Below are 11,593 nucleotides of genomic sequence, written 5' to 3'. Positions count from 1 at the left end.
TTTGATTTTTTTCCTCGTATCTTTTCTTTGCCTTTTCGTCGAGTCTGTCTTTGTACGGACCGGCATTGTTGTCCTTCGTTTTGTACATTCCTTTTTGGGGGGCAAAGAAAAAACAAGAAGGTATTGGAACCGGAGAATGAACGTTTTGCGGTGCTGCAAATGCTTGCATTTGATGCAGGTACTTGGATTGTTTTGCCACGAGTACCCGGCATGCAATGCGCGAAAATCATGTGGTCTGTCAATCTCTATAGCTCTTGGGTGCTCAGTTAGAGTAGAAACAACTCGCCTCATCCATACATGCACTTTTTTCAAAGTGCCTCAGACAACAACCTGGGGTTAGTATGATGCCCTAGTATACTTGGTGTGCAGACTGAGGCGGTCAGGGATCGAGCAGATGGATAATCAATAAACTGATGTCAAATAATGTGTTTTATCAGTTGTATAAGAGCACCAAACAAACTCCCCTTCAGTTACCAGAAGTAGAATAGAAAGACCTTGGTGCACGATGGAGGCCATGTCCTGGCCACGTGTTCGCTGTTTTGTTAAAAATCAGATAACCACAGAATATTGTCTAACTAAATGAGTTCATTAATTATTAGTTAACTAAGCAACTTATTAACTGCTGCCATAAATGTGACTGGGAGTAAAGGGTCAAGAAAGAAACGTCCTGTCATGGTATCTGGGTCATTTTCACATTCGGGCAGGAACTGAGTGGACCGTGTTGAACTTGAGGCAAAGAGCCACCATCAGTGGTGTAAGCCAGTGAGATTATTCCACAGTAGTGTGGGAGAGCATGTCCTCAGGCAGCGCTTTACCTCTGTTAAACTGCTGAGTGTGGTCCACGTAGAACAGCCTCCTCTGCAGTTTGAGCTTCTGAGTTCTTGTATGAAAGAGAATGTGTATAAATAGACCCTGTGGGTTCTGAAATGGAGACACAAATGTATGAATAGACAGACACACAGTGGTGTGTGAATGGGATGGTGGATGAAGTGAAATGGGGCCACTCTGGGAGAATTCAAGAAACATGGCTTCTGACTTAAAGGTCCCCTTCAATTTAAACTGAATAATTATGTAATTAATAACATGAAAATATAAAAAAGACGTTTTTAGCTTCATTTGTTTCTTAAGTTTGAGTACGAACAGGCTGTCGCTCAGGTTCATATGTGTGTTTGCAGTATAGTGTGTGTTATTTGTACACAGTGTCTCCTGTTGAGAAGCCCACACACAGAGCGTTTCAAAAACAGGAAGTACATGATGAAAAGTTATTTCCAAGTGATTTTATATGTTTATAAATACTAGATACAAAAAAAGTATTTCATTGGTTTTACTGGTGATCCAAACTTTTGGATGTTTTACTTTATTTTGCATATCCAAGTATGGCTGTCCAGATGTTGTTATTGACAGCCTGACAAATACAAACATAACAGAAATACCTTCCCACGTTGTCATACTGCACTTCCATAGGATAGAGGAGCCAAGCAGCCACAGCTGGATAGTTTGTATTGTAGACTAAATGTAGGAAGACTGAGACGTAGTGGGCTGCACCAGTGCAACACCATTTGTTTCTGCTGCTGGCAGTAATTACTGTTGGTGCATTTTCATTTTTGTGACTAAAACTTCTGCAGCTGGGAGAAGATTTAATGAATCACGGTTTAGTAAGGTTGGCAGCAGACTGTCCACTGCAAACTGGGCTGAACTGAGCACAAGTCCTAGCTCCCACGATAGTATTATGGAGGGCCATGACTGCCAAAATAAATCAAGTTCATCATTAAATAATTTGTTGTGTCATGAATTCATTAAAACTTGTAATAATTAATTAAATATATACGTTGCTTTTAAAGTATCAGTTCATTTAATTTAAAACATACGATGCATTTTTATTCATTTCCAGTCTAACTAAGGTGCGGCTCGGTGGCATCTACAGACACGGCAGCAGCTCTTCCAGGCCATCCTCGTGTTACCAGCTGCAGACCTGTTCTGCGTGAAACCTGATCTCATGAATAATTACCAGCTTCTCTAACCTCACTGCTGAGAGTTTTTGACAGTATTTTCCGATCAACATATTTTGGGCATATGGGTCTATAATTAGCTGTTACGGTTTTGTTCTTCACTGGTATCAATGACATCATAGATCCTTTAAACTTGTTTTGGTGTGTCGCACATGTGATCAGTCTGTAAGCACAAACGTTGGGACACACCTTCTCATTTAATGGTTCTTCTTTATTTTCATGACTGTTTACATTGTAGATTCTCACTGAAGGCATCAAAACTATGAATGAACACAAACAAAAAAGTATGAATTAACTCAGAACGTTTGATATTTGAGATTCTTTGTAACATCCAGCCTTTGCTTTGATTCCTGCTTTGCTCACTCTTGGCGTTCTCTCCATGAGCTTCATGAGTCGTCACCTGAAATGGTTTCCAACAGTCTGGAAGGAGTTCCCAGAGATGCTGAGCACTTGTTGGTCCTTTTGCCTTCGCTGTGCGCTCCATCTCATCCCAAACCATCTCCACTGGTCAGGTGACTGTGGAGGCCAGACCACCAGCATTCCATCACTCTCCTTGTTGGTCAGATAGCCCTGACACAGCCTGACATGTCAGTTGGCTACCTATTTCATCTGCAGGATAAGGACACCTGTCAATACTCTCTTCCCCCCACCATAACTGGTTTTTTTTGTGGGTGATTGTGAGTGTGCAACACCCCCAAGCTCCATCGTGGACCTGACACAGAGCAGCTAGACATTTTAAGTGGCTGTATCTGAACCTCTTTTTTTATTTAAAAATATAACAGCACTAGAAAAGGCACTATAACACTTTTATAACACTTTGCAGCCTGTCTTTTACTCACAGCACTAAGTATAAATATCAGGAAGGTAGTTCAACCAGTGTAGGCACAGTGGTAGAGGCTAGGAGGCTTTTTTCTGGTTTATGTTTTTGTTTTATTTTTTTATTCATATTATTGTCTTGTGGATGTTATGCTGGAGCAGGCGGGGTCAACGCCAGACTGATGAAAGATAAGAGAAGAAAGCAGAGAAACAGGAAAAGGAAACGGGAGACAGAAAAAGAGAGGAATGCTGCTTCTGTACACAGCACCAACACACACAGGGAGGTACACACACACACAGAAAAAACACTATTTTACTCTGTGTGCGTGTGTGTGTGTGTGTCATGATGTGACACTGCAATAACGAGACGCAGAGGCTGATAGGGGAAGACCCAGGAGATGCTGGCCGTCCACAGCAGCAGAGCTGTATCAGTACCTGTGGAGATTTCAAACTGCACTCTTTTACGCAGCAACCACAGTGCAGACTTCCACTGATATTTGCCACATTAAGAATAAATTCCTCTCAGAGAACTCTGTCAGAAAACGATGGAAAAGCCTGACTCTGTACTGCTGCACTCCTGCATGGACTAAGCTCCTGTTAGCCTGACCCTGTGCATTACCACATTTAGTTTTGCTTTGGAAGTCAAACCTAAGTTGGCCATGATGGTTACACAATCCCCACACACACAGAGTGATAGAACCACACCCAGAACCTTCCCTGTGGAACCGTCGGTATTTTAAACCACCAATTAGCTGACTCACTTGAGACTAAACCCACCAATCAGACTCCACAGACGATTCCTGATGTGGTCAAGACGGGAAAACCTGTGTGACGTTTCTCAGAGGATCTCTGGCTCCCTCTGTGGGAGCTGCTGCACGTGCACCGCTGAACGGCTCATTGACTTCCTGTTGTGTTTCTGTGTCTGTCCACAGGCCGACGGAGCTGTTTCGCAGCTGTAACATCCAGTCAGACCAGGGTGCCATGAATGACATCAAGCTGTGGTCTAATGGTACAATTAAGATGCCCTTCATGAACATCCCTGTGCTGGACATTAGGAAGTGTCAGCCCCACATGTGGAAGGCTGTGGCCTGCGCCCTGCAGATCAAACCCTGCCACAGCAGGTCCAGAGGGAGCGTTATATGCAAGTAGGTCTCCTCTCACCTTCACATGACTGTTGTTGTACTTCTCTCTGTTATATCTATAATGAATGTAAAGCTCTGTCATAATACAACCAATAAGAAACGAATCTGAGTCCTCAATGACTTAACCCCTCACCCTATCGCACCTGTGTCGAATAAAGATGGCGGCTGTGTGTGTGGCGTGCCGTCAGCTGTTACCTGCTTTGTAAATTGATTAACACTCTGCATCACAGCAGACATGACACTAGTCCGTCTGTCCTTCTCCCACTCCCCTCTGCCCCTGAGATACTTTTATTATCCTCTCCTTGGGGCAGCAACTCATCCCTACCTCAGAGTGGGAACGACTCCCTCTTCTGGCCAAAAAAACCATGGCTTCAGTATTAAAGGCACTAAATCTGATATCTGCCACTTCAGCTTGGCTGTGAACCACCTCGGTGCAAGCTGGAGGCCATCAGCTGATGTGACAAGAAAAAAATGTTACACAGTATTGTTACTTTGTATTTTGTTTAAACTTGTACCCACTTTATTTTATTTAGAATTCGGGTTCAGTGTTACCTTGGGATATTCCTCTTGTCATCCATCCATTCTCTTCCACTTATCCTTATCAGGGTCGCGGGGGGCTGTAGCCTACCCCAGCTACCATAGGGCAAGAGGCGGGGACAGGTAGCCTAATGAAGGGCGAACACAGAGAGAAATAAAACCATTCACACTCACTCAGATTCAGTTTAGATTGACCTAACCCCACTAACTGAATGTGTTTGGATTGTGGGAGGAAGCCAGAGGGAACCCAGGCAAGCACGGGAAGAACATGCAAACTTCACACATATTTTAGTTTATTTAGAATGTTTTTACTGACTTTAACTAAATCATTTTAAAATCTCGAACAAATAAAGTATTGTTATCTTTTCTTGTCTTGTACGTACCAGCTGTTCTATTTGTTTTATCTGTCTTCAGATCAGATTGTGTGGATATCCTGACCCAGTGTGGAGATACAAAACGTTTTCACGAAGGACAAACACCAGAGAGGATCTGTGAGCTCCTGTCGCCTATTGATGACCCTGAACACTGCATCCCTCTCTACAGATACCTTAGTGAGTCAGGTTACTCCAGCGTTTGTTTGCATTATACAGAAACAGAAGGGATTAGCTGTAAATGAAACAGATGCAGTCTTGTAATTCAATAACAAAAGAAAAACTTTTGAAAAATCAATTGAGTTTGCCACTAGAGGGCAGCAGAGCACAGATGCTCAGAAGATGGTGGATACAGTACATCCTACAATGCTGTTTTGAATAACATTTTAGCAAACACGTTGCTGCTTGTAACACAGCAGACTTAAAGAAATATTATCATCCCGATCCAATGCTCAGTGGTTTCAAAATGGGGCTTTCAGTGATTACAGTCACTAGTGTTTGACATTTTCTGTGTCGCTGTTTCCTGTTGACAAGGTAATGCACTGAAAACAAGAAACTGAAAGAGTTATTATCATTATTATTATTATTTTAATTATTGTTATTGTTTGGCTGCACACTGGGAACATAAGCCAAGCTAATGGTGTAGTTCAGTTATTCTTAACAGAAATGATGCCTAAAACACAACTGATACTGTCTGTTGGTCAAAGCGTCTGTGCCCCTGACGTTACCAGTAGCCAAGATGACTGAGTTGCTTTTTTTTTCTTTAATTACCTTCAGCTTAAGGCTAGTTTTGATGATATGGTACAAATGTAAATAGATTCATGCGTTGCTTTATACAATAAAAAAGCATACATTATACACATGCACAGTAGAATGCGCAGCAATTTTCTGTAGTTGTTTTGTCAGTCTTTGGCTCCTAGTCCCAAATCATGGATGTTAGAGCATCCAGTTCATGCCAAAAATGGTCTGTAATAGTTTCAGCTTTTGATTTGAAGTTCATTTAGACCGTTTTTACAACAACAGTTGTCCCAACACTTATTATATTTGAAGTTACTGAATGATCTGATCAATAAGCACATGTGTCCTATTTAATGGAAAGACAGAGTCAGGCTCAGCTGGAACTGTCTTTCCATTACATAGGACTAAGGGCTGGACATCGAGCCTCTATATGCTACGTATTAGAATTCAGAGTAGATTTGCATTAGGTCTCTTTTCTCCTGATGAGACTTTTCTTTTGAAAACACATATTCACATTCTTAAAAACAGAAAGCATTAATGGTACTTTCCTTTCCCACACACCATTAAGCACCCAGCTCCCTAGGCAGCAACACTGTTGAGGAGGTTATCCATCCATGCAATCCTAACCCCTGTCCAAGCAACCACATATGCCAGGTGAACAGGAAGGGCTGCCTCGATGAGCTAAACTGTCAGCCATACCTCTGTGTGCCAGGTAAGACAAACTACAGTCCGTTTCTGCAGCTTCACATTATTCACATTCAAGAGGCTGAAGTCTGTTTTTATGTTTTCAGGCTGCAAAATGGGTGAAGCCTCTGAGTTCTTGGTGCAACAGGATGCTCGTATCCAAGTGCCTACGCGCACTGATCCTACGGTTTGCTTCGAGGTGTGCAGCTGTGGTCCCAGTGGGCGACTGGAGAACTGTGTGGAGATGCCCTGCATGGACACCAGCAAGCCCTGCATAGTAGGAGGACAGAGGAAAAGTAGGACTCTTAAAGACATACAATTCTTATAGTATACAGTTAGTTTTTAAGCATTTGGACAATGCATACGAGGAAAGAAGATTTTAAATCAAACAATCCAGATGTTTTTGAAGTGCAGGCTTTCACCTTTCATTCATGGGATTTAACAGAAGTACTGCATTAACTGCCATTTCTATTACATATCTCCCAATTTTAAGAAGCTCAACAATAATTATCTTGATGCATTGCTAATTCTCATTCCTGCCTCCTCATACTTGGCTGCAAACTCTTTCAAGGTGAGCTGGAGGCCTGATGAAGGGATCTGAAGACTGCACCGTAGGTGGCTGACAGTTGGTGTCATTACCCACCCTTCTGTTCAGTGACTGTCGTTCAACAGAGGAGGTGGCTTACAACAACATAGATGGCCTCTCTCTCCTCTGGTCCAAAATGTGAACATTAGCATCCTCGCCTGTATCTTTTAAGTGCAGATGTACAGCTGACTCTTGTCCTGTCAGAGGTGGCTCTTCTATGTTCTGCCATACGTTTATGGAGCAGCTGTTTGGTTTCTCCATTGTAGAGGTCTGAGCATTCTGTGCTGCACTGCATAGTGTGAACGATTCAGACCCGGCATGGCGTTAATTGGCTGTTTTCATTTATTTCAGACACACACACTCTTGCACAAAATGGTTCGACCAAATATCTCTGGCATGGTCAGCTTTTCAGCTTACCCCACACTTCTTTCTTGTCTCCAATCTCTGGCGACACTAAAAAGGGAAGAGAGTTCATCAGTCTGACTGCCTCCACCTGGACCTCAGCCTCCCTCCCCCACCCCTCCTACACTGCAGCAGAGCCAAAGGCCACACCCCTGCCACACCGACCCACTGCCCGACTGAGGCTTGGGCCGCATCTGGCCAGAGCCCTCTGTTTGAGGCATCTGTCTGCAGGATGAAAGTGAGGCAAAAGTTAAGTGTGTTGAGCAGCAGCTCCCCACAGAGAGCCTTTTTCAACGGCACAAACGCACCGCTGAGCCAGATCTTGGACACAAACATGGACACGAACCGGCGATAGTACCCAGCCAGCCCCAGGAACCACCTCACCTACTTTTTGGTCTTGGGGCACGGGCAGGATCCAATGGTGGCTGTCTTCTCCGCCTGTGGATGCGCCTGGCTGCCTCCCAAGTGGTACCCCAGATACTGTACCTCCCTCAGTCCAACTGCGCACTTCTTTGGGTTGGCCGTGAGCCCTGCCTCAGGGAATGCAGGACCGTGCCCACCCTCTGCACATGCTCTGCCCAGGTGTTCCTGTGGATGATCACATCAGCCCGGTAGGCAGCAGGATATGCAGCAGGTGTGACCAGGTGCAGGCGGCGCCAGCACCTGGTCCATGAGGCACTGGACAGTGGCAGGGGCTCTGAACAAGCCAAATGGAAGAGAGACAAACTGGTACAAACCGTGCAGAGTGGAGAATGATTTTCCTTGGACTCTGCAGACAAGGGAATCTGCCAATAGCCCTTGGTTAAATCCAGTGTCGTAAAAAATTGAGTGGTGCCTAACCAGTCCAGGAGTTCATCAAGCCGGGGCATGGGGTAGGCATCAAACCGTGACACCTTGTCTACCTTGTAGGTAGACAACACAGAACCATATAGACCCACCTTTTTTCATGACCAGAACTATGGGGCTACACCAAGCTCTGTGTGACTCTTCTATTACTCCCATTTTCAGCATCTCTGCCAATTCCTTCTGAACAATTTGCTGTTTATGTTCAGCTCAATTCATCTCTGTCCTTCACCAGGCTCATTGGAGAAGTGATTTCAGCCTCTCGCCATCCTCTAAGGAGGTTGAGGTGATATACCTGTGTGGCTTATCCCCTGCCGATGTTGACTTCATAGTCATTATTGCCAACCCATAGTGTGACCAAGAATGGATGTGTATGTGTGTTGCAGTGCTGGTGTCCGGCGGGCTGCTACTCCATGCTCCCTCTGCCCCCATGGCCAGGTGCTCCTCTGCTAGCGTGACTGCAGTCTCCACTCCCATCGTGGCATATCCCCTGGCAGCCCCTCCACAATCCTCCCCATCATCTGACTGGCCCAGAACTGCAGTTAATGATACTTCGAGGAGAGGCCCAAACGATCCAGCACAGCGCTGTGAATTTCCCTAAAGCTACCTCGGTACGTTGGTGGTAGGCTCAGAGACGCCGTGGGAGACCCTCCAGACAGCAGTGGAAGCAGCCACCGCGCCCACTCAGTGGCAAGCCACTGACATGCCTCTGCTGTGGCCTGGAAGGTCTCCAAAAAGACCTGCAGGTTGTTGCCCTCCGCCATCCGGTGCATCGGGGTGGCTCCATCCACCCTCTCCAACACCTGCGTCTGCCGCTAAGCCTGCTCACGGTGCATCAGCATTTGAGCCAGCAGCTGAAGCAGCTGCATGGACTAAGGGCTGGACATCGAGCCTGGGTTTGGGCACCACTGTGAATGGTTCAATCCCGACACGGCATTAATTGGCTGTTTTGCCACTTTTATTTAGGCGCACACACACAGAATGGTTCAGCACCAAACATCTCTGGCATGGTCAGCTTTTCAGCTGAACCCACAATTCTCTCTTGTCTCTGTCCCCGGTGACACTAAAAAGGGAAGAGAGATCATCAGCCTGACTACCTCCACCTGGCCCTCAGCCTCCATGGCACTGCCCTTTGAACCCACTGCACCACCGTCCCACTGCAGCAGAGCTAAAGACCACACCCCTGCCACACACAGATTACAGTTTGCTGCTTAGCTTGTGTTTGGGAGTTTGAGAAAAACCAGTTTTTAACTGGGAGTGAGTCTGAAGTGCAATGGGATGTGCTGAGGAAAAACTTTGAGTTTCTTTGTGTTTATCCAAGTTAATATAACCACTTGCTTTAAGAGCATGTTCCTTTTCTTTCCCTTCTGTTTTCTTCCTGCAGTTGCAGGGTCCTGATCCTGGTGGTAGTCAAACAATAGACACTTGTCTTTGTGTGTAGGTTTCCAGTAAACGTCAGTGTTGAGGCTTCCAACCTCTGCAGTGCACAGAGCACGTTCTAAAACAAAAGTCTTTGTATCTACCCCGATGAACTTTGTGTTTCTATCCACTGAGATGATGTGAACAGTGAAGGCTTCTCCTTCTTGAGTTTTGATTGTGACTTAGGAGTAATCCTTATATCTGTACCAGTGGGTAGCTGCTATCCCTTTGATAGAGCCAAGATCTTTACTTTCCACTGCCTCCATGGCTACAGTGGATCTAAAAGAAAGGGTGCAAATCTGATCAGGGTCAAAGCTGGTTCTGTTGTGTAAGGAGCTGTCTCACTACGGCTGGTCTCTGGCAGCTCCACTGCCTCCACAGGCCCAGTAACATTACTTACTAACAGTTGGGAAAGGTATGGATATTCTGTATTTAAGTAGAAGTATAGATATTAGTGTTAAAAATTACTCCTGTAAAAGTTGAAGTACTCATTCAACTTCTTTACTCAAGTAAAAGTAAAAAAGTACAGACTCTGATATATGCTCAGTGTAAGAAAGCAAAAGATAAGCTTTGGAGGACATTTGAAGCTAACTGAGCCTCACAGTGTTATCGTAATGATTCAGCTTAAATCAGAAGAAAGAGAAGGAAAATTAAATTCACCAGGTGGGGAACCCTAAAATCAGTTGTTGTGGCTCAGTGTGGGGAAAGAATCATAACTCACAATCATTTTTATTAAGAGCTCCAGTAGATTTTCTTAGTGTACAGGCTGTGATCATCTGCTCGGAGCTTCACTGCTCTCTGTGGATGTACACACCTGAATTCAACAAGGTGTAAGCAGATGGTTCACGAGTTCATCCTCTACGCCAGTGTTTTCCAACCTTTTGGAGCCACGGTAGATATTTCATATTATAAAAATCCCACGGCACACCACCAAACAAAAATATCACAAAAAAAACATTGACAAGATTTCCCTGCATAACAGTCAGAGCAGAATTGGCTCAGTTTGTCCCCAGTGTACCTTTTGTGCTTTCTCCTGACCACTGCTGATGCTAGGGCCTTCATTTAGCTCGGAGTTTTCTCCAGGACCAAGGTCAGACTGACTACTTTTTCACATATTTATCTATTGCTATGTACTGTCCTCCCGTGACTCCTGCCAGTCGCTTACTAATCTAATCAGGTGGACCCAGATAGTCTTCCATGGCACACCTGGTCACAGTACACTCACAGTACACTGTTTATCCTGTCTTTTTTCTAGTTCATATAAAGTTGGTACGAAGGTGGAATTCAGTGAATGAATATCAGCATCATCAGCTAAAATGTATATGAATCTCTGCTGCACATGATGTACGCTAACTGTGACCATGAACCCACTGCCACTGTTCTTTAATTTGAACCCATCACAGTGCAGCGAACTAACCTGTTTATCTGACACTAACCTGCAGAGGATTTTCATGCAGCCTTTAAATAACACAGTTAGTCTGCCTCAGTTTGAGTTTTTTCATATTGTGAAACAAAACAAATCAGTGTCACATGTACAGACCCATTTAAAAACAAGGGCTTACATGCAGTCTTTGCATTTATAGTTTATTAAATACCACTGAGCAGCCCTTTAAAGCTAACCCTATTTTTCTTCATCTCTGAGTAAAGTTAGCCCTCATTCTTCTCTCTCCTTGTGAAGACAACACAAACAGTTTGTGAGTTTGCTGATAGAAAAGCTGCATTTGAAATGACCTGCTACTTAAAAAGCATCAGTCACTTTATGCTTGCCTTCTGTAGGGCTAGCTACACTGCCACTTTAACCCCTGGCTTTGGCACATGTCATCTCTTTTCATGCAACATCCCCTGGTGTTTAGGCTCAAATCGGTTCGATGTATGAAGGCCCACAGCAACGAAATAATAACTTAGAATTCATTAAACCTAAGGTAACCAGCCTGTTTTGAAAATGTAATCAGAATCAGAATCAGAATACTCTATTGATCCCTGGGGGAAATTATTTTTTGTTACAGTGCTCCATTATAAACCAACATTAAGACAAGACAGACAATA

The 11,593-nt window shown here is 44.3% G+C and overlaps 1 protein-coding gene across 1 annotated transcript in view; it reads left to right on the top strand.

The window, feature by feature from the left end:
- The window catches only part of reck (reversion-inducing-cysteine-rich protein with kazal motifs), an 87,313-nt gene that overhangs the window by 50,329 nt on the left and 25,391 nt on the right, over positions 1 to 11,593 (top strand). Inside the window, exons 11-14 of the mRNA XM_042227444.1 lie at positions 3,758 to 3,970; positions 4,919 to 5,055; positions 6,182 to 6,325; positions 6,405 to 6,593. Coding sequence (XP_042083378.1) covers positions 3,758 to 3,970; positions 4,919 to 5,055; positions 6,182 to 6,325; positions 6,405 to 6,593 — 683 coding nt within the window. The remainder of the gene's footprint in view (positions 1 to 3,757; positions 3,971 to 4,918; positions 5,056 to 6,181; positions 6,326 to 6,404; positions 6,594 to 11,593) is intronic.

This window comes from Haplochromis burtoni, unplaced genomic scaffold (genome assembly GCF_018398535.1).
Source record: "Haplochromis burtoni strain Fernald_Lab_line unplaced genomic scaffold, NCSU_Asbu1 Contig_261, whole genome shotgun sequence".
Lineage (NCBI taxonomy): Eukaryota > Metazoa > Chordata > Actinopteri > Cichliformes > Cichlidae > Haplochromis > Haplochromis burtoni.
This window is presented reverse-complemented; position numbering and strand designations above follow the sequence as displayed.